Genomic DNA, 27,294 nt, shown 5'->3' on the forward strand with positions numbered 1-27,294 from the left:
TTTCCTTTTTTAATACAAACTTTTTTTTTCTGTTAAAAAGTGCAACTGGACCGAATGTCAGAAAGATTGAGATGAGTTTTGAATTTTGGTGAATTTGCATGTGACACATTTTACAGATTTTTCTTTGTTATGTCAAATACCAAGGTATCAGAGAAGGAAAACTATCATGCACAAGATCAGTATTTTTCAGCAGTTGTTTGAGAAAGTGAGGTTTCAACATATTCTTGAATTATCTCATGTTCACAAAAATGTCTGAAGCATATATATATATATATATATATATATATATATATATATATATATATATATATATATATATATATATATATATATATATATATATATATATATATATTATGGCCCAAAGCTAATAAAGCAAGACCTTGTGAAATGTTAAAAAAAGGTCCCTAATTTCAATAAATATAAAATCAAATGACTTATTCATAATTTCAATTTTACTATAAATGCATTTACCTTAGTCCTGATTTTGTCATGATCCTCTTGTTGAAAATACTCAAAGTAACACACACACACTTATTGATTCAGGTCCATTCCAGTTTCTGTCTAAAGAAAAAAATCCCTGTTCCCAGTGATGTTTGAAAACAGTTGTTACTTACCTTGATCACACTACAGGACAAACATGACTGCTCCTCCTTTCTTTACATGCCAATGAAAGAAAGAATTAAATGATCACAGTTCATAAAAAGATAGCTTTATTGCACAAGGTGTTGAGTACTCTTTTTCTGTTTTTGTCTGTTTTCATAGAAAAAAAAATGTTGAGTTAAACACAAGCAATTGCAATTGAAGCAGCGTTTCCCCATAAAAGTTTGAGGAACAACCTCTGCATTTTTAAAATGTTTTCATTAATCCCCCTTTTATATTGTTCACTTCACCGGTTCCATTTTTTTATAACCAGTAAATTTTCAGAACATGCAATGATGCTGTCCTCCCCTATAAAGTGAACAAAAAATCAAAATAGGCAAATTCTAAATCAAAAAACCTGTTACAAATTAAAAAAAAATAAATAAACAAGGGAGAAAATCTAGGAAAAAAAAATCAAAAAATAAATCAAAAGGAGACAAAACAACCATTTGCCCTGTAAGAAAAGAAGTCAGTATTGTTAACAATGCATGGTCCACTCTGTCATGTTTGAACTGGTCTATAAATCAAGATAAAGCAGTGTCTGTATAATTCTATAGTTTTTCATTAAGTCCTCTTCAAATTCGTTACAATAACTTCAGTTCAAAGTTTACATTGTGCCCTGGTTTCTAGTGAAGATGTCGAAAATAGTACTCATCTATACAAAACACTTTCCTATGTACACAAATCTTCTGTTATGGAGTAGAAATCATGTTGTATAAGTGGGCAGTTGGGGAGGGAGGGGGGACTGGGAGGGGGCTTCTGATTGGTTGAGCAGATTAGGAAAAGGTTAGGGAAGTAGCACATGTGAAGTTGTCCGTAGGAACACAGACTGAGTCAGTTTGAAAGTATGCTGTTTCATTTAAAGGAGGAATTCACACTTTTAACTAAATTTTTAAGCTGCACATAAATTTCTAAGAGTAAAAGAAGCTGCTTTGTAGTTAAAATAGTGACACATGGTATGTTTATCTCCAAAAACTGCAGAGTTCAGAGGTCTAGACTTTATGCTGGGCAAAATTATCATTGAAGTACTTTGAGTATGAGCAACTACCAAGAGTCGAACATATGAGTGCAGTTAACGTCAATAAGCAGCTGTAATACAAGGGCTGCTACTGCTGAGCACTACTCTAGTGTATGAACCACCACAGACCTACAGGAGAACAACTTTGGGGTGTCCTCAGGACTCAAACCATGGGTTCATATTTTACAGAAAGAAGCATGGCATCGTGCGTCTAATTAGTTAGTGTTAAATTAAAGATCATAGACCACACTTCATTGCATTCTCTGGTTCCAAATGAAGACACCAGAAAGGATTACTCAACAGTGGTGACATCAAAACTGTTATGAGACACAGATGGTGAATTTTAAATATGGGATTGAAAATGTGATTAATCACAGCTTCTGAAATTCAGGGATAAACAGAGATTCAAAAATGATCCCAAGAAGGATGCAACATTTTTTGAACACATTAAAGGGTAAGTACCACATTTTTTTAAATGTGATCACTTGAAGTTTTGCATCTGGTAAACGTGGCAACTATGAAAAAGCAGAAAAAAATAAGTAAATCCCAGAGTGTCAAACTATTTAAAGCAATACATTGAGTTGATATTTTCAGATATTCTTAAAGAACCCACAAGATGAAATTTTACCTGATTCTATACATACCACATACTTTGATCAAACTGACAGCAGATCAGTGTTTTACAGCAGAGACAACTTCAGTGAAGAGTAAGGGAAAGCAGGTTAGACGAGTTTATTTCATCACTCCATCTGATATCCATACAAGTGGAGGAAGCCACACATGGGTTCCCTAATCCCCAAACACTTGTTTTAGTCTGAAAACAAGTGTTTGCACAATTTGAAACAGAAAGTCCAAAATGAAAGGCATCATGAACATTAACAATGCAAAGTCAAATCAGTTCCCCTTCAGTGTACTTTAAAATCAAAGGAAAGACTTATGGACAGATATAACTCTATGTGGCATGTTTTTCAGCCTGTGGTTTTCAGAGGACTTGTGACACAGATAAACAGAAGTATTTGTTGGTCTGTTTTTCTTCATTAGTAATAGTCAGGTAATGGCAGTGAGTTTGTGAACACACCTTTGGAAGGTACAATACAACATTTTACAATAGGCTCACTGACTGTAGAAGCTTTCCTTGTTTCACTGTTTCTTCTTCAACACCACACGTTCTGCACTGAATCATCGACCACAGCTAACCAGCAACACAATCTCACACCATATTCTGACTTTACTGTGCTTGTCCTCTCAGCTGCTACTTGCTGGTGCTGCAGCTGGAACATCTTCAGAAACCGCGAAGGGGGAGTCACTCTCCAGACTCCAGTCTGACCCTTCTCCCTATCTCTCTTTCTCACAACACCACTTTCTTTCTCTCTTAGATCTTCCATCTCTTGGTTGTGCTACCCGTTTAAGCCGCCCTTTTTTTCTTCCTCTTCTTTGTCCTTTTTTTTCCTTCTAGCAGTTTTTACTCTGAGCGATTGTCTTGTGATCTTTTATATATATTCTCAATTAGAACGGCTTCTATATTTCTCTGCTTTTTCAATAATCATATATTTGCTATATATTTGAATAGAAATATATATGTACATACTTTTGAAAACAAACATATATCTTATCCATTTTCTATTGCGAGAGCCCTGATGTTAGGTTTTGCTACTGCAAAACATTTGGAGCAACTCTTTTTTTTTTTTTGGAACGATCTTTGTTATGGGATTACGCTTTGGGCGAAGAAATGAGGGGAATTAAAATGAAAGCTCTAAGTTAAAAGATACAGTACCATGCATAAAGCTAAAATTAATTCCAGTAAGGTTGAGGGACTTTTAGTTTTGTAGACCACTTCTTTCTGAGGACAAATTTCCTCTCTCTGCTCTGTCAACCCCCTCCTTACTATCAACTCCTGAAGTTACTCCAAATCCTCCCAACACTTGAGCCTTCTATTTATAAAGTCTGTTCATATAACCAACACCACCTCATAGGTATATGATTTTACTTGTATATATCATAAGAACTTTGCTGGATGTTTGCAATTCATTTAAAGGTGGAGTCTGCAGAATTTTCTCAAAAATTAAAATCAAGGACTAATCCTGCTCAATGGTCACTTCTGGGCCTTTATTCGGGCGTGTCACTGTCTGTGTCAGCCTCGAACCCCCTCCTTTGCCTGTATGTTGATGTTTTGGTTGTTTTGGGCCATTCCTGGGCGGAGAGTTGGCATGGTTACATCAGCCAATCACAGCACATCCAGTAGGTGAGTGACTTTGTGTGTTGAGTCGAATGGCTACGAAGTGGATGTAGCTGAGAAAAAAAAAACACTACCAGAGTGAAACAAAACATCAAACAAATAAAGCTTTTTACTAAACGAGGGTGACGCTTGGCTCAACTTTCACTCGCCTTCAGACACTTGGAGAGCAGCTTAGGATGAACAGTGATGCAAGTTTGCTTTCTGCTAACCAGGTATGTGTCAAATAACCAAGTGATTAGCTTGTGCTAACATGGCAATTCAGGTGAACGGCTCTGGAGCCTCTCCTACGTAGAAACGCAATGTTGCGGGTGGTTGCTGGGATAGTGAGTGTATTCACATAGCTTGAGTTGGATGCTGTGGTTGGTGCTGCCGCTGGCACTGAGCCAAGGAGGAGGAGCCCAGTATGAATGCTGTGTTTACAGACAAGTAAAAGTTCCTACAGACCCTACCTTTAAGTTGTCATGTAGCATTTCTGTTTGTGCATATAAGACCTCTTGCCTCAGTCTGTCTGTTGTTTCAGCTAGCCAGTACGCTAGCAGTAGGTCACAGTGACACTGTATGGATATGATGGGGACTCAGTGAGGAGACAAGACAATGGAAAAGGATAGAAAGAGGAAGAGTGGATACAGGTAAAATGAGAAAAGTAGTAGCATTGTTGAGTCATGTTGAATCCCCAAAAGATCTCTTCTTTCTTTGTTCTGAGGAGAGAAAATAAAAATCTTCTTTGTCACCTATTTCATTTCCAGCATTTCTCATTCTCAGATAAATGCCTTCAAACAAACAAAGGATAAAACAACTTAAAATGTTGGACCAAATTAGAGTCATAGTGTTACATCATCAGCATAACCGTTATTACTGTCCCCAAATTCCTTTTTACAGGTACAAAATGAGCAGTGGGGGATGGGAGCTGGGGTCAGTTTTGACACAGACATCTGCCCGAGAGGTCAGCATACAGATTGATTCTTAAAAAAAGGTCCACTGTTGGTGTGTGCCTGCCACATGTATACATATATATATTTACACATATACACCCACACACACACAGGCTTGTGAAGGTTTCTGTACTCGGATCCATTCTAACTTTTTCTTAGTGCACATGAGAATATATTTCCAAAAATTCAAAATTAACACATCAAAAAAGATGAAACAAAAAGGTTTGGATTCATCTTTTCAGCTTTAAGATACTTGACTTTTTTCAACTGCTCTGCTTTGAGTCTGTGTATTATAAGAGTCAATTAAAAACTCTATGCTCTGAAATTCATTGCATGTGTAAGACAACTCCCCACAACTCAAGACTGTTATTGAGACGTCCCTTTAGTCCTTCTAACGTATGAATCCATTACAGAGCCAGTGTAATACCAAGGTTGTTGGTTTATGCATACGGTAGGAGCATCCTGCCATTGCACAATGCTGTGATATGAGCTCTCCTTCTTTCAGAGACCAAAGAAGTACCATATTTAAAAAACTAAATCCTTAAAAAAAACTACAAAGAAAAAGCAAGCCACCTGGTTCACTACACAACTGTCTCGATCCAGAAAACAAGACAGTGCACTTAAAAAGCATTTTGTGCATGAGTACTGAGTCTTATCAAAATGAAGTTATGAAGTGAACAGATAGATCATATGTTTTGGCAAGGGATTTCCATGGTGATGAAATAAGAGCTAAAGAAAGATGACAGTAATAATAAAAAGCAATCAGGCAGAAAGAAAGGCAAACCCCTGTGCTGTGGAGACCCACTCTGACCCTTTCATACAGTCGTGTCCCCCTGCAGCCTGGCACAGAGCAGGCACTGACGGGTCAGCTGTGCACGCATGTGTTCTTCACCTCACCTTCCTTAGAGGCTCCAGGCAAGCGCTGGCTCAACCAGCCAGCATTCTGGTAAGAGTTACAGTGACCAGCTGCAGTGACGGCAGGCTACACCAGTGTGTATGACTTGGAGTAGGCCCCTGCACCTCCATCCCTCTGCTTCTGCAGTCTGCCTAAGCCCGAGGAGCTGCTCTCCAGGAGAGAGTCTCTAGATCCTCCCATCTTGGAGGAAGATGAGGAGGCACCTCCAGGAGTCCCTCCTGAAGCCCCTCCACCAGAGGAAGATGAAGCTCCTGCAGCTGCAGCCGTAGCAGCTGCTGCTGCTGCTGCGCTCTGAGCCACTGAGGAGGAGGAGCCAGGCATGGTGAGAGTCCTCTGTGGAAGTGTGGAGCTGCTAGAGCTAGCAGTCACCCCTCCACTCCCACTTGCTCCACTACCTCCTGTGGCTCCTGTAGAGGCTCCGGAGGAGGTGAGGTTGGACAAGCCAGAATGGCCCATGGTTAGAGCCTGCTGCTTTGCAGAGTCCATAGTCACATGACGGCCCTGGGTGTGGTATGCCCGCTGGGCAAGGCCACGAATGGAGGCTTCACGTGGGGGGACCACTGGACAAGGGTCGTGATGCTCTGACTGCTTTCGGAAGAAAGGATCTGACTTCATGTAGAGAGGGAGGTTACAGTAGTCACCTGGAGGGGAGAAGCAAGAATTAATGCCTTGATAGACTCAACACCACCGCTGATAAAGTTGGAATAAAGTTTCTACCTCTTCTCCTATAAGGATTAAAACAATGTGTTGATACTGTTAATCTGTTAGTTGTCACTTTGTTAAAAGAAAATTTGCTTTGTAAAAACTGGATCTCGACTTTGCTGGTTAATAACAATTTCTTAGATTGATCACTTAGAGTGGTGTGTGAAAATAAAATGGTGATTTTGAAACATAGTGAACAACATAATAATACAGTGTGATCTTTTCAGGACCATTATCTTGAAAAAAGAGGTTATGATTATTAGACACCACTCACTCTTGGCGCGATGTGGAATGGGCACAGCTACATTCTTGCCACGGTTGTAGTCCTGGGGTTTGGGCGGCGAGGCAGTGAATCGGCAGATACCGGGCTCTGACGGTGTGCTCATGGACGTCATGCTGTCTGCGTTGTCGTTGGTACCTGTGGTCATCTGGTCAGATGAGCTGTCAGAAATAAAGCACTCAGTAATCTCAAATTTGGCGTGCTGCAGGTGCTCCTCTAGCTTGGCATGCTCATATGCTCTTGCAAGCTCCTCATAGGTGGAGGAGGCACTCTCTGTGGACACCATGCTGTTTCGACCCTTATCTATGGAAAAAAAAGAGGACAGACATCAAAACTTTGCACAGTTTCTAAAGTTTTTTAAAGCTTTGTGGTGAAGCCAACTGCAAATACTCTTTGTCATTTCCCCAAAAAACAACCCCTATCTTTTACGTGCTCGTTATATGGGGCTGCAAGCATCCGTGCACCCTAACCTGTGTCCTGTGAGAGGCTGGCACTGTAGCTGTCACTCTCTGTGACAGTGATGCCATGCTGGGAGCCAACTGTGCGCCAGTCTGAGGTGAGAGTGCGGGCTGGCGTGGAGGCCTGGCACTTGGTTAGGGTCCACTGGCTGGAGTATCGATTCCTGATGCTGTGGGCTGACTTCACACTTTTTCTTGACACAGGGTCTGGTTTTAAAAAGATGAAGAAAAGGTAAAAATTAGACAGTATCTGAAGGTTTGAAAATGAATGTTCAATTATGAAAATGAGGTATTCTGGTCCATAGACCTTAGACAGATCTTAAAAAAGTAATGCAAATGCCGAATAGAAAAGGTAAAAATACGACAGGTCTAGGATAATTAATGGTTGCAAGAATGGAGAGAGTGTATTTACTTGTTCCTGGTCTGATGTCTGACATGTCGATCAACGGGCCAGTGTTTTGGATGAGAGCAGGGTGATGGACTGACACTCCTGTGCAGAAACTCTGAGGGTTGCCAGTTTGGTTGAACTCTGTGTCCGTCACAGGGATTGTTGCTTTGTCCTCGCCTAGAAGACCCAGAACTAATATTTCAGAAAAAGTATTTTCATTGTTTCATTTGATCCAACACTCTAACAGAGACAACTATCTGTCTCTTTCTTTCTTCGTCTCACCAATCTGCTTGATGCCTTCTTTGTCTTCAATTAGCAGCTGCACTCTGGGGATGTCAATGTGTAACCGTGGGCCCTGGGGAGGTCCCTTCACTGGGGTGTCAAAGCTGCGGTTGTTTTTACTAACAAAGAGTTTGATAAAAGAAAACACAGGTATTCACAGTTTAGAGGTAAGTGAAAAACAAAGAATTGTAAAATAATTTTCAGCCTGCTTGTGATATATCTTCCTGTCTGATCTAAGATAAAGAAAGTTAAAAAAGAAAAAATACTCTTACCTGATCAGCATCTCTGCTAGGCTTTTGGCATCTAAAGGGAGTAGGAAGTACAATAAGCTTGTTTCTGACACAAAAATAATTTTTTGCAATGAAACAAGTTTTAAAATGAAGTCAGAGTTTATCTTAGAACTCTGCCTCTGCTTCATGAATCTTTGTAAACACTGTTTTCTTCCCTTCTACTGATTTTTCTCTTACCTCTTAGTCTCTTCAGCCTCTTTTCCTTTCGTTTCTTGCGGATGATGAAGAGCAGTGCAACACCCAGTGTCACTAAGATCACAGGACAGCCAATAGAAAACAGCTTTTTGACATCATCGTTCTTCTCCAGGGGGGATTTGATTGGTGGAATTGTGCCTGCACACAACCAGGAAGAGCCACATTAGATACAGCCTTAAATCCCCCTATTTTGTGTAACAGATTCCTAGCATATATAGTGCAGTCCCCACAAAGTATAGTATATCCCTAGTAAAAATAAAAGGCATTTAACTCACTGCCATCAAAGTCCAAAGTTGCAAACTGTGAGCTTTGGTTGCCACAGCCAGCGCTGTTACAGGCTTTCATCTTCAGCTCATACCATGTAGCTTCACGCAGCTCAGCCAGGAACACATCTGTGGTTGCATTTGTGCGTACGTTCTGCCAGGCCCACGTACCTGCAGCATGTAAACACATCAATACTCACTCTGCTTCTTTCTTTTCTGGTTTATGATTAAATGATTGTGTGATAACTGTACACCTGATTTTGGGGTCAGTCATCTAATTTTATCCTTTGGGCAATTTATTCTACTGTTACCACGTTGTAAGTTGAAGTACACTGTCTCACCCTTTGGTCTGAACTCCAGTGTGACAGCACTGATTGGACAGCCTCCACTGGCCCAGCCCTGAAGGTTGAGGCGGGCATGGCTGGAGTTAATGTGGGTGAAGACGGGCTGATCCTTATTAAACTGGGGTTCTGTAAAAGAAGAAAGATCCTCAACATGAAACAAAACAAAACATTTATGGTAGTATTTAGAAAGTGCTTGTTAAACATCACACCTTATGAGCAGACCTTAAGTATGTGATTCAGATAGTGCAAATTTTATTTTATTATTTTGCTTAAAGATGCTGTGAGGAGGATTTGTTCTGATTGGACTGCAGCGCCACCTTCTGGTCCAGAGTCTCACACACACTGTTGTGAATTCGTGACTTTTAACAAGGCCTGTGTTTTTAAAAAAAAAAAATCAAATAGGGATCGGAACAATTTTTTTTCGATATAGACAACTTTTTACTAAATACAGCATGCTAAGGTGAGGTATTTCTCAACAGTTACGTAACGTTTGTAAAGTTACAACAAGCAAACACTGTAAGGTTGTACCATAGTTTAGTAGCCAGCTATATATAGCACTGCTAGCAGCCCAATGCTCTGAGACGTGTCTGTGTAACGTTAGTGAATCCTGGTTATGTCCTGCCAGTCATCTACCAAGCAGAGCTAACGTAACCTCACTCTTCATTTTATTGATAGACTCTCAAGTTTGAACAGACCACTGCAGATTAACTGCTGACAGTGGGTTTGGATGAACATTATCACAAACTTAGCCCATGTGTTAGCCTTTAGCTTGAGTTCAATCACTCTCCAGTTTAGTTATCTCCTGTCCTTTTTCTGTCTGACAGTTAAGCTCCTGTGTCCACCATTACTTCAAAATCACACAAATCGTTTTTCAGTAGAGGAAAACCCAGATCTTTCTTCTCATTTCTAAACTTTATCAGCTGGCATGGTGTTGTCACAGAGCCATAGATGTGCTGTAAATCAATCTGGTCCTGCTCGATCCAATCGGTAAGTTACAAAGTAGCATTTAGGAATAACCTATATTGGCGTTGATAATCTCATTTAAAAGTGCAGATTTCATTCAGGCATATATCTAGAAGGGAGACTTTTTCAAGATCACTTAGAAACTCCTCACAGCCCCTTTAATACAGACTAATGTGTAGGTATCCAAATCCTAAAAACAGAATTGATCGATAAATCAATTGTAATTGATTTATTGATCGTTTACTTGTTCCAACGACTGAATTGCTCAGTAAGTGGTGGAACTAAAAGAATGTTTTTGACAACAGTCTTTGCTACGCAAAATATGTATCCTCAAAATATTTACATTGTCTGTTATTTTTTATTAATTGTTAAGAATTTAATGTTATTTATCTGTAGATTTCTTAAATCGAAGAATAAATTATATGTGAAAAACCCCTATTTAAATAATTTCTTGAAAGTTTTAGGATACAACTGTAACAAATGAACTATGCATTATTTTTCAACAGAGTGCACACAACACAGGTTATTTGATGCAAAGGAAATGTGTCTGTCAGAGTTACAATTTTTGCTGCCCTACACCCTAGTCTTTTACCTCGCCCATGGGTCTTTGCCTCTATGATCTCACTGATGCGTCCAGCTCCAACACTGTTCTTTGCTGCCAGTTTGACTTTATACCAGGTGCCACATCGCAGGTTTTCCAGTTTGAAGGAGCGCTCGGTAGAACTGATGAAAACATCTTTCCATTCCTCTGTGTTGTCTACAGAGTACTGCAGCACAAAACCTGCAGTGACAAAAAAAGAGGACATGAACATCATGATACGATTTTTTTTCAATCAAATTTTTCAATGACCACCTTTTAAAAACCCATGTTGCATTTGTCTTTCTTTGGTTAGTTGCACCGCTACTGTCCACTAGGTGGCAGAGTGATACTGTATCTTCCCCACACAGATCTCAGCTGATCCATGATTGGTCTAGCTGTTCTCAATGTAAGCTCCCATTAGTTACCTACAAACCCCAAGACTGGGGTGGCGCTGACTAAGCATCTATGCAAATGAGGATTTGTAATGTAGAGCTGTTTTTATATTCAGCTGCCTTTTAAAGCCAACTCCCTCCGGCGCTGAGACACTCTGAATCGAGCCCTTCATCTCTGTCTGTCTGTCCTTCTGTCTTTTTATTAATATATGTATATCCCTGTAACATATTTTTGTCCCCTCTCTCTCTAACAGATGGCGCGATTGAGCCCAAAACCTCAGACGAGTTAACGTGTACTCATTCTGCTGTAGTTCACTGCAGAAAACTGAAATGTATTGAGGTGTTTTTGCTCATCAAGTTTTTTTAAACTAGAAAAATGTCTTAATACAAGTAAATTTTCTTTAATTCCATTGGCAGATTTTTTTTGTTTTTACGTCACAAGCAATTCAGACCTTACTTCATCTTTAAATGACTTGAAACAAGACATTTTTCTGAACTGTTCAGCTGAATGTGGCTCATATTAAGTCTAAAAAGACATTTTTTACTCAAAATAAGATAAAAACACTTGAAAGATTTCTGTTTTTGCAGTGTAAACACACTGCAAGTTCTTAGTGACTCTGTTTTTTACAGAACAGGGGAGGAAAGCAAAGTGTAACAATTTTTTTGAAAGAGAACAGCAGAAAAACAGACTCTAGCATGACAGATTAGAACATAACATCAATTCTCAAAACAGGATTACAAGATTACAGGATTTGTTCATTCTGTCATCTCTTTTTGTTATTTTTTTTCCATCTTCACATACCCAGCTGTGCATTTAATAAAAAAAAACACTTCATTTTTTTAAATATAAAGAGTACAGAGTTTTGCTGCTGTAGTGATAAGAAATCAATGCTTGATGGGAAGTTTTAGCAAATGGCTTTACAGACTGACATCTATTTAAGATACTGTACAGTAAAGTCAAGCATTAATTGTGGCCCACACACACACACACACACACACACACACACACACACACACACACACACACACACACACACACACACACACACACACACACACACACACACACACACACATCACATTTCAGTTGGTCTTTCCATCACTTACAGCTCAAAAACAGATTGGTTTACAGACGTAGTGATTTCTTAAATAATGTTAGCATCCAGTATCATTTCAAAATTAAACATTGTTTGAAAACAAATTAGTGAAAATAAGTTAATTAGTGAAATCAGGTCTGGACTTCTGAGGTATCATCTGGCTGAAATTTGATTAGAACATCAACATGCCTAACATTGTTTCTTGGAGGGGTGAAGGAGGGCAAAAAGATTATGACAGTACTCATTCAAAGCCATGCAAAAAGTGAAATCCCATTTACACAAAGATGTGATTTCACAGCATTTTATCTTCCTCACTGAAGTAAATATTATGATGATGGCTGAGTTCTTTTGAGAGATATTAAAAAAAAGGGTTTGACCATCCCCCACAGAAAAAAAAGACTGTGAATGAGCAAATGGGCTACTGGGTCCATGCTACTTTAACTTCTGGAATAGAAAGCTCCTGTGTATGTACACAGTTCGTTCAAACCTGAGTATGCTTGAGAAGAACTCATTAGACAACGGTAAGAAATGAAAGGCTTAATGATTGTAGGACAATAGATACACTGAACAAAAACAGAATCAAAATACTTTTGTTTTGCTCACATTTTCATGCGCTTAACTAAAAGATATTTTTTTATCTACACAAAAGGCATATGGTATTTCTCTCTAAGATTGTTCACAAATTTGTCTGAATCTGTGTCAGTGAGCACTTTTCTTTTGCCATGATAATCCATCCACCTCACACTTATCAAGATGCTGATAAGACAGCGTGAGTATTGCACAGATGTGCCTTAGGCTGGCCACAATAAAAGGCCACTTTAAAATGTGCAGTTTAACTGTATTGGGGCTGAAGAGGGTTGACCAGGTTGTTGTTGATTGCGCTCTGTGGATTGTTGGTCCACTCCTCTGAAACGCGCTTTGTTATTCGATGACCCAGAGCATCCTGAACGTGCTCAATGGGTGGCATGTCCAGTGAGTGGTCATGCAAGAATAGGGATGGTATCAGCAACACAGGGCTGTGCATGAACATGCTGCAGTATGAGGTGATGGTCATGGATGGATGGAAGGTCCTCGGCTGGTATGGTTATACTTGGCTACATGGCCAGTTGGACATTTCGCCAAATTTACTGAGACGTCGTTGGAGACGGCTCATGGTAGAGAAATAAACAGCTCTGGGACAGCTGTGGCTCAGAGGTAGAGTCAACATCTCACAACCGCAAGGTCAAGGGTTTGACCACAGATCCTGCAGTCACATACTGAAGCGTCCTTGAGCAAGACACTGAACCCCAATTTGCTCCCACTGTTGGTCAGATGTGTTAGATAAAACCAATGGTTCCCTACAATAGCAGTCTCTGCCATCAGTGTGTACATGTGGTGTGGATGGGTAAAGCGCCCTGAGCAGTCAGAAAGACTAGAAAAGCTCTATACAAGTAGTGGTCCAGTTACCATGAAAATATTCTTTTTATAAAAGAAAGACATGGTAAACTACACTCAGGAGTCAAGGGAATTTCACGTTTTTCAAACATTTACTTTATATCTAAACTTCATATTATCAAGTAATCCTGTACAAAATTCACTACAGGATCACCTACCCCTGATAGAACTGCCTCCATTGTCTCCAGGTATCCAGGCCAAGGTGATGGAGGAGGTGGAGGTGGTGGAGACAGTTAGACGAGGCTGATCTGGAGGGACTGAAGAAGAAACACAAAAACATGCTTAATATTTTAGGGAGAACACCCTTGTTCCTTTAAGGAAGTCATAAATATATTTGTCTGTATACTGCTGTTGGTTATGCAGAATCATGAATGTATTTCATGTATTTACATGAAAAAGAGCAACAGAGTGCAGCCGAAGTCTAACCCTGAAATAAAATAGCAGTTTTTAGGGGTAAATGACATTTTTTTTGCAAGTGGTCGTTTTCCTACCTTGTACCAGAAGGTTAACAATGATAGTGTCAAAGCCCAGCGTGTTTGTGGCTGTGCAGGTGTAGTAACCAGAATCTTCAGCTTTGACAGAGCGCAGCACCAGGGTCCCATTTGCCAAAATGAGACGTTGTCCATCAAGAGACACTGGAATAGCTGTGTCCTCGCTAACAGAGGGTGGGAGAGACAATCACGGGCAGATATGGTAAGAATCTTCTATAATGTGAAGAAAGACAAACTGATCTTAAGATAGATACTGATACAGTTTCAAAGGGGTAAAGGATAAACTAAAAAAATGAATGATAGTAGGTGTGGTCTGTGTGCATAGGCATCTAAATTGACAATTTTCATGTTGATTATCCAACAATTGCATAATGCGTCAATGCTAATCTCCTGAATGAGAATACCTCTTCTAAACCCTTGATTGGGATCAAACAACTCTTACAAGAAAAAAGTGATCGATTATCTGCAAGGAGAAGGTTAAAGACAAACTATCATACTATAGGCTGTGTCTTGGGGAATTGGTTCCTTAAATCTATGGACAACTCAAAGTCCACAAGGGACTCCACCAGTCGTTAGCAGTATCATCTCAGCCGTGTTTAACATCTCCAAGCATATGGCTACCATCGTTGTGCCTATGGCTAGGAACACAACCATCACATAATAAACTCCCAGCGTTTCTCAAAAAAGTTTAGAGATTTGGGAATGCATCAGAATGAAAGCATGCTTTCCTACCAGTATCTCTCAAAGTGACCAGTCTCTACATGGAGGAGGTATAGAGCATGGCCCTTTCCTTTTTTACAGGAGATACCCCCAGCCACTGGTTCAGATATGTGAATGATGTCGGAATAAAGATTCAATCTGATAAAGTAGAAGTTTTGACAACAGACCTCAACTCAGTATATAGCAACATCAAGTTTACCCCAGAAGAAATTCAAGGGAAAGCTTTAACTTCTTAAGCACATAGAAGAGGACAGAAGCCTTAACACCATAGTTCAGAAAAACAACCAACACAGACCAGTGCTTCCTGAAAGAATGGTCAAGGAGGCTATCTCTGTAAAACTTAAGCAACCTTCTTTCAACAGAGGTGGTGGCCTCAGACACGGCTTATCTACACTAGTGCTCGCTGAAAACTTCACTGATGTCTGATTTCAAACAATCGAAGTAGGTAAGCTGTATGTCTTCAAAGGTGAATCAAAAATATACAATTTACCTAGTTTCTCAACACATGAAAACATTCTATCTACAATCAAAGAGGCAACAACACACCATATTTGGGTTGTACATTTTTGTTGTACATTGTAACATTTTTGGGGCAGATCCTCACCTGTCTTTGGTCCATTTTATTGTAGGTGTAGGTTCTCCCACTGAGCTGCAGGGCAGCCGCACCTCCTTCATCCAAGGAGTGGTCACCGTACCCCCAAATGACAGGATCTTAGCTGGAGCTAGAAGGAAACGAAGAGAAAAGCAATGCCCTGATTAATATCTAACAATCACTTTATCTTGCCGTTGTCAAATAAACAATTTTCAAACCCAATAAACAAACACCGTGGAGCTCTGAAAATGTGTTCGATCGATAAAGAAATGTGATGCCTGATACGCAATGTACAAATTGATTTGTTTTCCATTTGGGATTTATTCAATAAACAGGATTTACTGGTTAAGAGTGTGTTATGTAATTACTGTGATTCACACTTTGTGTGAACAAAAAATCAGTGTTAAGTGTGACATTGTCCAGCAGAGAGTAGCATATGAATAAGAATACAAGACAGGACAAGAATGAGCATGGAGGAAATGAAAAGATTTCCTTTTATTCAGTCACATAACCTTCTCATTCTTCCTCTCCCCACCCTCTCCCTTTCTCCCTCACTCTGTATTTCTTTCTCAGGCTTAATGCCACTGCTCCAGTGCACTTATGTTAAGGTTGAATGAAGTATTGAGTGGGCAAGCCTGGAGGACACTGCCTTTTACAGCTGCCGATCAGCTGACGCACCCATCTATAGAAGTGCACGCACACACAGATAAAGAAAAGGATAACATGATGGCAAATGCACTCTCTTCATTTGCTTGCTCCTTTATTCTTCCTGTCTGTTAATCCAAAGCGTATTGATTTAACTGCCCTCTTCATTTTCTTAAACACACCACCTGCCTCTCCATTGTCTTGTATATTAGTTAGCTCTGCCTCTGTCGTGTCATTTTCTCTCCTTTTGTCCATCCGCTGTCTCCCCCTTTATCCTCCCTCTTGCCATCCACTTATTCAGGCCAGTTTATCTGGTTCCTCTTTGAACTCTGAAATCAATAACTTTCACTACTCTGGTAGTCACACGTACAAGGGGAAGAGAGGTTAAAAACATATGCAAAGGGGGAGTTATACAAAGCCAGTGACAAAATAGGAGCCTGATGATTCACATGATTCAGTGTCATTGGGATGTAGAGCAAAACATCCTTTGAAAATTATATTTTTAGTTCATGGTGTCCACAAGAGGCTTGAAGAGGTACTGCTCTCACTGAAGTTTCGTCACAATGCTGCCTACTAAAAACAGAAAGAAAAAGCAGAATATCATCTATCGTGTCCAATCAGTTGTCTAGGTTAAAATCTGTTGTTTGAGGGGCCCTTTAAAAAAGGAAAAGAATACAACACTGTGAGAAACTGATGATAAAGTTACTTTTCAAGGTGCTAAAGGAGTTTTACAGGTCAGTCTATATTTGTCTTCTTTTTTAGTGCTGTAAAGTTGCAAAAATTATGCAAATAAGTCAGTGAATGTTGAAAATCCTCACCTGTTTAACACAGTTGTACAAAGGTTGTGGCCAAGCTTTTTACTTTTTCACCTGACTTCCCAACATTTGAAACACATCGAGTACACCCTAAAGTCCCTGGTCTCTTTGCAAGTTCTAATTGTGTGCACTTTTTATCACTTTAACTCGTGATTAACAATTACAAGGACAAGTCATATAATCCTTTTTGATTTCATACATCTCTTCTTGTTGTCATAACCAGGTGCCTACAGCTGCCCCAATGCAACCTGACTGCCCACAGTATGCTCAGACAATTAGATGCAAGATGCTGGGAGCTTCTTTAGTCTGAGTCCCCTGGTTTTTATCAGAGAAACAAGCCCAGAAAACCTTTAAGTCTGTTTTTTGTTCTCAACACAACACAGGCTCCATACTTTGCTATTATCACTGTTAAACGCTGAAAAAAAAAATCTGTTACAGAGACCCACAGTCTAATGATTTCTCATGGACTTAAAATGTAGCGGACCAGCCCCGTCAATATGTTTTCGGCTGTCCAAATATAGCGCTACTTTGACCTTTTCTAATGTCCATAAGGCAGCAACTGATGATTTATCATTTATCATAATGATGACCTGTTTGAGATCAATGCAGAGCATTATTTCATGAAAAAGATTTCTAAACATCACCTGTTGTGATACCTGAACATCAAGTTCGATAATTTTATAACTCATGCTCTTATTTAGATATCTTTAGAAAGCATGCCGTTGATGAATGCTGTCAAAAGATCAAACGCATATTAAAAAAGAGAACTGGGAGAAGGCTGTACAGGATGCAGGAGGCATTTTTCAGTGGTAGGCATTTCTAAACTGAACAGTTTGGGGTTTGATGTGTGTGTGTGTGTTTGGGGTAAAACTACACTTAGATCATTTAGAGAACAAGTCACAGGTGATATGTAAAATAACCTTATATAGTTGTATGTGGTTATATAATAAGTAAAGTAATATATATTTGAACACTTTAAGTGGACTAGAGCTTCAGTGGGACATGCTAAGGAATCCTCAGTTTCAAACAAAAGTTATACCAGAGGCCAACCTTTTAACCTCAGGGACTCACCCTTTGCTGCTGGCTCCACAGTGACCTTGTCGCTGTAGTTTCCCCGGCCTGCTGTGGTAACAGCTGCAGCCCAGATCAGGTACTGCTGTCTGTGGTTGAGGTGAGTGATTCTGTAGAAGAGCAGCTCGGGATTTGCTTCATACTCACTGGGCATCTAGAAAAAGAGGAGGAAGGAAGGGGAAAGAAAAGAATAAATGCATTTTACTACTCTCAAAAAAATAAATAATAAATAAATAAAACAAATTCAAAAAAATACATATATTGAAATTTCTCTGATATTTTCAATATAATCATGGGATTGAAAAATGTATAAATCATGTCACTTGCTGTGCAGCACAAAGCAGAATCTGGGGTAAAGACATGATCATTTTGCCACTTTACTGAAGAAGCAGACATAATGTGAAGGACTGAGTGAACATCATTCTAATGTGAACACAGCCTGTTTCCTTTCCTCCAGTCAGTGCTACAGGAATAGAGAGAAAGGAGGGGGATAAAAGATCCAAGGTTCTGGGGCATATTATTTTATGATATGCCAGAGAAGCAGAGAGAAAGTATGGAGCTGCAGGAAAGGAAGACGTGAGGGGGGTGTTCGTAGAGACAGAGAGACAGACATGAGGGTTGGATTGGGAGGAGGAAAGCCCACCCTCTTCTTCCGCTGTTCTCCTGGGGGAGGGCAAACAGAGATATGAGACAGAGCAAGACAATGGGGTACAGATAAATGAGTCAGTCTGAGATATCATGAACAGTCATACACTAATGAGGCCTATCTACTGCAGGCATCAGCAATGATAGAGAGAAGAGGAGAGGAGGGGGAGGAAAGGGAAGCAGAAAAGAGTAAGGGCAAGCAAAGGAGAAGAATGGATGAGAGGAAAGGGAAAAGGAAACACGGATTGAAAAGAAAAGAAGAGGAGGCAAAACACTGATACACAAACACACTGACTGACATATACATACTGTGGGCATACATGACCTGGAGGTGGATGTGTAATTGCAGTGTGTTTAACCCAGCCATGTGTTTGTTGTCTAGACATATATGGATCACTGTCATTTAGACACAAACACACACACACACACACACACACACACACACACACACACACACACACACACACACACACACACACACACACACACACACACACACACACACACACACACACCAGGGTTGCTGTAACTGGGTTCTTGTACTCAGCTTTATAACAAAACATACCACGTGTAAAGCATACATTGTAAATGGCAGAACCTTCACACCCTCAGTACTGACTGACAGGCACGTACTATGTTACTTCAGGCGGAGCTGTCCTAGTATGGATACTAAATCAAAACTTCTTTATTCACCATAATCCATCATTCATTCTAATTGCATCTACTTTCTTAGGATCTTCGATACCTACACACGTTTTAGAATCCTTTAAATTGTGGAGACTGTGTTCTCATCTACTCTTGTACATTTTAATAATAGTTTCATACTTTATTTCTTTATATCCAAATAATATACATAACTTAATATACAAATAATGTTTATCACCAGGCAAGTCAGCTACTTTTTTATGCATAATGTTTACACTAATGTATTTCACATTTTTTTTATAAATGCTCTTTATACTAGGTATTCATAAAACTGATGCGCCCTGACAAGAATGCAGTGATCTATCCGTCTATCAGTGAAATAAAGGTGTATACAGTTTTACATGTGCCATATGCAGCCCTAACTGTCTGTGAGAGGGCAGGCAATACTGTTATGTATCAGCCCATTCAAAAGTATCTGGTTGTAGATAAGTGGGTGTGTGGCGTCAGCTGGAAACAGCAACACCGTCTCAGCAGAGGCTATGAGTTAATCAAACCTTGTAAAACTTCAGTAATCAGTGTTTGTCATTTCTAAAATCTTAGCACGTATTTCTCTTTTACTTTTTTTTGATAGGGACCAGGTTTTGTCTGGTGTTCTGAGGAGATTTGCTGCTTCATCAAAAAGTGGCTACAAACAGCAAATTAATAATACATTCTATAGATGTGTGTGGAGAAATGTATCTACAATATACCTTATCAAATAATACTATTGCCACGTGTTAAATTACACGTAAACACAAATTTCTAATCAGCCAATCACATGGCAGCAGCCCAATGTACTTATGCATGTAGACATGGCCAAGACAAGCCGCTTGAAGTTCAAACTAGGCATCAGAAAGGGGAAGAAACGTGATTTTAGTGATTTTGAACGTGGCATGGTTGTTGTTGTCAGACGAGCTGGTCCAAGTCTTCCAGAAACTGATGATACACTGGGATTTTTCAACATATCCATCTCCAGGGTACACAGAGAATGGTCTGAAATGCCTTGCCCCAAACCTAACCCTAATCCTAACCCTGAACACCATGTCTGAACACATAACATCCAACCTTGAGGCAGATGGGCTACAGCAGCAACCACACCTGGTGCTACTTCTGTCAGCTAAGAGCAGGAAACTGAGGCTACAATTCACACAAGCCCAACAAAATTGGACAATAGAAGCCTGGAAAAATGAGGCCTGGTCTGATGAGTCTCAATTTTAGATTCGGATGGTAGGGTCAGAATTTGGCATATACCACATGAAGCATGGATCCATCCTGCCTTGTATCAATGGTTCCGGCTGCTGCTTTTGTAATGGTATGGGGATATTTTCTTAGCACACTTTGGTCCTCTAAAGCCACGTTTCCACTAAGCAGACCGGTTTGGTTCGTCTCAGTACGGTGCACATTTTGTAGCATTTCCGCTGACTTATCACGACAAGATCCCCAAATAACCTAGACGAGCCGTCCCACTTTTTGGGACCCTTTCGTATGGGTGCCAGAGTGAACCGATCCGCTCTCAGAAGGTGGAGCAACAACACTGCAGACCATTGATTAGTCAAAAGACTCATTATTTACCTGTTAGTTACCTGACAGTGGCTGCATTTCTCCTGGCGGCACACAGTCTTGTCTGAAACGAAGCTTGATTGCACTTTGTATCAAAGAGCTACATGCCAATCACAGAGAGGACAAAATGCTGCATGTCTTCACTCTATGCTCTTTGTTTACTGTGTCGCGTTTTTCTTCTTCGTTGGATTTATTAGTGGGGTAAACTGTGTCGCGCTCCAACGGCAAAACACAATTGTTCAACAGCTGCGGCTTTCGGCATCTGGCTTACACACCGCCTACCACGAGAGGGCACAGTTTTGCTGTGGATATGCCAGCAGGATCAAGCTTAACTGTACCAAACCGCGCTAAACCGTACTGAACTGAACTGAACTGGACTGCCTGGTGGGAACACGGCCTAAGTACCACTTGAGCATCGTTTCAAGTCCACAGCCTACCTGAATATTGTTGCTCACCATGTCCATCCCTTTATGACCACAGTGTTCACATCTTCCAGCAGGATACCGCTCCATGTCATAAAGCTGGAATCATCTCAGACTGGTTTCTTCAACATGACAATGAGTTCCCTGTACTCAAATGGCCTCCACAATCACCAGATTTCAATCCAATAGAGCACCTTTGGGATGCACCTTTGTTGAATCAATGCCACAAAGAATTAAGGCAGTTCTGAAGGATAAAGGGGGTCCAACTCGGTACCAGCAAGGTGTACCTAATATGGTGGCAGGTAATGCATGTCTCTTCTCAATAATACTCTAAAGCTGCATAGTGGCTAAGTGGCTCTATTCAGGAGGACACCAGTGGCAAAGTCTTGGAGTCTACGTTCAGGTACTAGCCTGGAATAGTGCCAACAAATCGTTTTAGGAGTCAGTTAAAGCAGCAGACATGTAAAAACCTGAGAAAAGTCTGCAGTGTTGCTTAGCACTGTCCTCGCCTGCTGGGTTGTTGTCTGCACAACACATGGTTTATTCTGGGCAAAAGATTCCAGTATTCATGTTGTTTTTCACATTTATGAGCAAGCCGTCATGGAGGAATACACTGGGCTTTTTATTACTTCCTTGTGTTCCCTGTTCATCATCCATCCCTTTTGTCTGCATGCATTCTGTATTTTTCTCTCCACCTATCCTTTACACCACTGCACCATCCTTCGTTTCTGCCTCCTGCCATCACTCTTCATCACTCTCTCCATTTTCCCCCTCTCTCTCTGCTCTCGCCTGTCATCTGCAGGCCTCACTTCTCCTTCCATCCACCAGTTACCCCCCTCTGTTTAACATCCTCTCTGCATTTCCCCTCTAACTCTCATGTATATCGATGTCTTCTTTTCCTCTGCTGTGTACATTTGTCTTAACTCTTCTCTGCAGGCAGATTCATGTACAGACGGACAGATGGATGGATAGATGGGTGGATGAATGGGTGGGTGGGTAGATGTTGGGTGAAAGCGAGGGAGGAGTGACAGAGTGTGTGTTCCTGTAACGGATATTAAAATATTCCTCCGGCGTGGAGATAGCGGTGATCCAGGGAATGATAGAGCGAGATAATGAAAAGAGGAACAAAAGTACTCCCTGCACGGTGTGTCTGACCCCCCCATCCCTCCTTCCTTCTCTCCAGTCGCACTCATTTACATAGTAATCATTCTGAACTCTGCATGGGGGCTTCAGAGAAAGAGAGAAGAGACTAAGATAAATAATAGATAGATAGATAGATAGATAGATAGATAGATAGATAGATAGATAGATAGATAGATAGATAGATAGATAGATAGATAGATAGATAGATAGATAGATAGATAGATAGATAGATTTATTCGTGTGTGTGTGTGTGTGTGTGTGTGTGTGCCCGTGTGTGTGTGCGCATTCGTGAGTCTTTGTGTGAGTGCTTGCTGCCGGCTTGTTTTCTGCCCTCGTTGATGAACAGATGAGGTTGTCCTGGCAACGTGATGAGACGCAGATATGCAAATGAGGCTAGAGGGTGAGTTTGCACGCACACACACTGCGGTAGAAGAAAGCTAATTTCACACACAAAACACACACACACACATCCTGCTGAAACTGCAGCACAAAACTACACACGCATGACTTTGCACCACAAAACACACAAATGCAGAACAGTATCGTCATGTGATAAGTTTGCATTTATCTTAGCACGGTGTAAATGCTTCATTCTACAAAGAAGAGGATCAGGTCTGCTCTATCAGTGGCCATGAAGGAAGGTCTTCTTCCAACCTTTTTCCTGGTTCATTTACTTCTCCATCCCTAAAAACCTCGGCACCCCTCCAGTCACTCACCGGTTGGCCTGACCCGGGGCTGGAGCAGTAGATGGTGTATTTGCGGATGATTCCATTTGGTTTGTGAGGGGGTAACCAGGATACCACTACACTGCTGGCAGAGGAGGGCACAGCTTTGATACCAGCTGGGGGTCCAGGGTCTGATTCATGAAAGGGAGAAAGACAGGAAGTATAACATGTGAGTTATATAGAATTTTTGCATTAAGCTTCTAAAAATACAAATTCTCAAACACATATACATGTATTTGTGTGTGTATGTACAGAATATTGAATTTCTGGTTTGCAGCTGTGTTTTCATTATCAATCATTTTTATGGTAAACAGACTACCTATACATTTAGAGCAAGCCACAACCTCTGGTCTAAAAATATGAGACAATGGGAAAGTGCTTAAATCTGCTGTTTCTTGCGTGTCCGCTTGAGGCCGGCTCCAGAAGTACCAGAAGTCGCATACACACCAAGCCAAAAAAGCCATTCTCACAGTAGAGAATGCTTCTAGCCCTGGTTGGGTACAATTACTTGTACCCAACCAGGGCTAGAAGCAGACACTCTTTGAACGAGTAACTGTAGTAAGAAAATACGCTTTTTCCTTTGCATCCCACTAACCAGTAAGGTTGGGAGAAAAAACTGATGTATCCAAGTATCCTGATTTTTTGTTTAACAATTTTTAATTGTGCTTTTTTGCCCAAAAATCTTTTTTTCCCCCAAAAACTAAATCCATCGTTTTAGTCCCAGCCCTACCAACCAGTGGCTTGTTTTCCTGCAAGAGAAAGCTAACTTTTAGTCATGAGGCTATAGATAGAAATTCAACTCCCAAAGAAACCCAGATGCTGTAAAGACAGTTGTGTATTAATGTTGTAGAATGGTGCACTACAGACGCAATAAATTAAGGATTCATGAAATGCTTTGTTTTTCTAATCAGGGATAAGATGAACAGTTCTGAGATCAACAGACAGAGCAGACATGTTGTATTCCTCTAATGATCCTAGGGAGCAAATAAGGGGTAGGAATATTCTATGAGAGATAAAATAAACCCACCATAATAAGCTCTAAATCCATAAGTTCACACAGAAACTGAGTACACAAACACATATAGTTTTCAAAGAGACATAACGCTGTGGCCCTCAGGGTTCAGGGAGCATGAAAAGAACTGGAAAACCAATCTCTATCTTCACTCCATTCACTTCAGGTCTGGCGGAGAGTCTGCTGCAAACACTTCTACACGCTGCAGACAGAACTGAGGGCAAAAAGAAGGGGAAGACCGAGGGAGGTGGAGAACATTGAACGTATGTGAAGAGGTTGCCCCTGGACACACTGTCAGCCCACATTAGGCATAAAGAGACACTTAGTCTTCCCCACACATACACACACACACACACACACACACACACACACACACACACACACACACACACACACTCACTCAAAGACTATCACAACACACATATTTGAAGAGCAATTGCAGCGGGGGTAACTCATAAAATGGAGATGTAGCAAGGAAAAAAACGTCTTTTCTGAAACAACACTTAGAATATCTGCTTCCATTCTCTATGTGCCCCCCCTTGGTTTCTCCATCTCTAGTTGCTTGCCTCCTCCTCTGCCTGGCCCCAGGGAGGTAGAGGAGAGGCGGATACGGATGTAATCCACAGCCCGCCAGTGTAAGCACAAAATTAATTCTCTTTAAGCCACAAAGAATTAATCCCTCTCCTTGTGCGGGGTGCTGAGCTTGACTTGCACATAAACAATAGCACATTTACACACATACACACAAACTGGTAAAGGCACACTAACACTAACACATAATACACATGTACACAGGAAAATACACACTCAACCCCCGCCAACACTTCTGCATTATCACACATAGACCCACACCCTAAGGCTCATGGACACACTCCACACACATACACACACACACACACACACACACACACACACACACACACACACACACACACACACACACACACACACACACACACACACACACTTTTTGGCTTCTTAATTCTCATTAGCACTGGTAATGGCACATCAGAGCACAAAGAGGTTTTAATCAGCATCCTCAGCCTTATACAGACCTCCTCTACACCCCGTGGCTCTTTGCCTCCCACACTGCAGTATAAACCAGGAAGAAAACCATCACACCTGCCCCAAAGGGATGGTTGAAGCAAATCAGATGTAATTTAATGCAATTATTTGGTTCATATAAGTGGAAATATCTGCTAAAATGTTGACTTACAGTCTTCACGGGTTTGGATATACAAGACATTGCTGCGGACGCCGTCTCCAGCCTGAGTGTACGCCAGGACCTGGATGCTGTAGTTGGTGAACTTCTCCAGGCCTCGGAGCTCCACCTGCTCCCTGGTGGTGGTGATATTTTGCATTTCACCCCATTCTGAAAAAAAGGGCAGGCAAGCATTCAGAACAAAACTAAGACATTATATCTTTGTTAAAAAAATAAAAATAAAAAAAAACTCAATAACACACCTCCATCGGGAAACACAGCCCAAAACACGATGCGGTATCCCTTGAGCACGCCGTGCAGGGTCAACCTGGGTGGTTCAGCCCATGTGATCACAGCCTCATCAGATGTTACAGAAATGGCTCTCACATTCTGAGGAGGCTGGCTAGGCACTGATCACAAACAGAGAGGAAAGGAGAAGGAGTAAGATAAGTTATCCAAACTGAGTATCCCACTGCAGCTTATATTACATCAGTAAAAGTCTGTGGAAACACAAGAAAAGACACACAAATTTCAGTTTCTTTAAAAGCATATTTGGACCTCAGTAGCTAAAAATCTTCCTCTCTTTCTGGCTTTGTATTCACAGTGATATTGTTGTCTCTTATATAGAAATATCAAATTACTCGACTCTGTACTTTGAATTATGTCATACATACAACATTCAACTATAGCCTGACACACTTGGATATTTTTGATCTGTTCCTTTATTACCACAAATTGTCTGTTAGTTATTTTGAACAAATTAAGTCTGTGCTAAATTTTCCCATTGGAGGGAAACAAATATTTGATTTTAATTTTTAATCAAATGCTGTGATTGTCTCCTCAAAGTTATGGCTCCATTAACTGTTTGACTTATAAATAAATAAACCTTTCCTAAGAGGATGAGTAGCATCTCCATATCAGACCTGAAGTGAGCAAACAGGCGAGTGATAGATAAAAAGCTCATGACATGCATCCAGCCTGATGTATAGGACCATCTCTACAACCACCATCTCTCTTTCTCCATACAAGTCTCCTTCTGTCCCTGCAACTCCAGGTGTCTCTTCTATTGGCTACCGCTGACCGTTAGTCTTTCAGGCTTTGAATACTGCACACTGTGGACAACTAACAGAAGACAACTTGTGAGAGAAGGAGAGGCAGGAAGAGAGGAAGAGAGCTAAATGAAAGACACAGAGAGCCATGAAAGGGAGGGCTCGAGCCAAGTCCGCCAAGGGAGCCTCTCTGCAGCTGCTGAGAAGAGATGAGGTGGTGAGGAGGACAGAGGAAGGAGGATTAGAAAACCGAGACAAGGTTTTGGATGAATAAACCTTTAGGCTGAAGGTCCAAAATAATTAGGGGGCAAAATAACGAAACCTAGTTTCTTCATGAACAGTTGCACCTTTGCAAGAAGGGAATCAAGGATGGAAAACGGAGAAGTGGACTGCTTGTAAAAAAGTGTCAAATATGTTGGCTTTTCAGATAGATCAGGGGTTATATATCAGTCACAATAATTAAGATTAATGCAGTGTATGAAAAAAAACCTTTGAAATTCATAGTAGAGATAAGTTATATGTGAAAAACATATAGGGAATACAGAATCAAAATAATAGGCAGATTTGGACTGGGGCTACAGGAGTGTTGGGTGTGGGGTTGGGGGCAGAGGAAGAAGAGAGTTAAAAGCAAGGGGAGCACGGGAAGGGCAGAGAAAAAGATGAAAAGAGGGAGTAGAAAGACAAAGCGCTCAGCTGTGGATAATTACAGCAGGAAGCTATCAGAGAGAGAGAGAGAGACAAGCTAATTATAATTATTTTTAGTATGCTTGTTGTTATCACTATTATCATAATGGCCGTCAATATCACTGTCGCCACGGTGACAGCCACAGGGAAGAGCTGGAGGGCTCAGCCTGCTCTAGACCAATGGGGCTCAGCCAACTGTTCACTGTGTGGAAAAGGATGTATGTGACGTGTGCATGTGTGTGTATGTGTGTGTCTGTGCTATTCTGTCTTAGCATTGATATTTATGTGACTAGATACAATTGTTGATAAAATTATGAACTGCAGCTTAATGCTAAATTGGTGAATGTTTGTGTACATGACTGACTGTGTGTTTGACAACAGGAAGAATAGCTGATGATTCTAGCGCTGCAGGGTATTATAATA

The 27,294-nt window shown here is 40.7% G+C and overlaps 1 protein-coding gene across 1 annotated transcript in view; it reads right to left on the reverse strand.

The window, feature by feature from the left end:
- Nucleotides 1-696: 696 nt before the first annotated feature.
- The window catches only part of dscaml1 (Down syndrome cell adhesion molecule like 1), a 123,091-nt gene continuing 96,493 nt past the window's right edge, over nucleotides 697-27,294 (reverse strand). The window contains exons 19-35 of the mRNA XM_074679194.1: nucleotides 25,402-25,548; nucleotides 25,154-25,309; nucleotides 22,917-23,056; nucleotides 17,747-17,900; nucleotides 15,228-15,345; nucleotides 13,904-14,067; nucleotides 13,571-13,669; nucleotides 10,502-10,690; nucleotides 8,944-9,072; nucleotides 8,615-8,773; nucleotides 8,322-8,477; nucleotides 8,127-8,157; nucleotides 7,855-7,973; nucleotides 7,597-7,749; nucleotides 7,197-7,391; nucleotides 6,721-7,029; nucleotides 697-6,385 (exon numbers count right to left, since the gene is read on the reverse strand). Of these exons, the coding sequence (XP_074535295.1) occupies nucleotides 5,811-6,385; nucleotides 6,721-7,029; nucleotides 7,197-7,391; nucleotides 7,597-7,749; nucleotides 7,855-7,973; nucleotides 8,127-8,157; nucleotides 8,322-8,477; nucleotides 8,615-8,773; nucleotides 8,944-9,072; nucleotides 10,502-10,690; nucleotides 13,571-13,669; nucleotides 13,904-14,067; nucleotides 15,228-15,345; nucleotides 17,747-17,900; nucleotides 22,917-23,056; nucleotides 25,154-25,309; nucleotides 25,402-25,548 (2,993 nt within the window). The 3' untranslated portion in view covers nucleotides 697-5,810. The remainder of the gene's footprint in view (nucleotides 6,386-6,720; nucleotides 7,030-7,196; nucleotides 7,392-7,596; nucleotides 7,750-7,854; nucleotides 7,974-8,126; nucleotides 8,158-8,321; nucleotides 8,478-8,614; nucleotides 8,774-8,943; nucleotides 9,073-10,501; nucleotides 10,691-13,570; nucleotides 13,670-13,903; nucleotides 14,068-15,227; nucleotides 15,346-17,746; nucleotides 17,901-22,916; nucleotides 23,057-25,153; nucleotides 25,310-25,401; nucleotides 25,549-27,294) is intronic.

Source organism: Halichoeres trimaculatus, unplaced genomic scaffold, assembly GCF_033239565.1.
Source record: "Halichoeres trimaculatus isolate MK-OKI-2021-1 unplaced genomic scaffold, fHalTri1.1 fHalTri1_scaffold_9, whole genome shotgun sequence".
NCBI classification, from domain to species: Eukaryota; Metazoa; Chordata; class Actinopteri; order Labriformes; family Labridae; genus Halichoeres; species Halichoeres trimaculatus.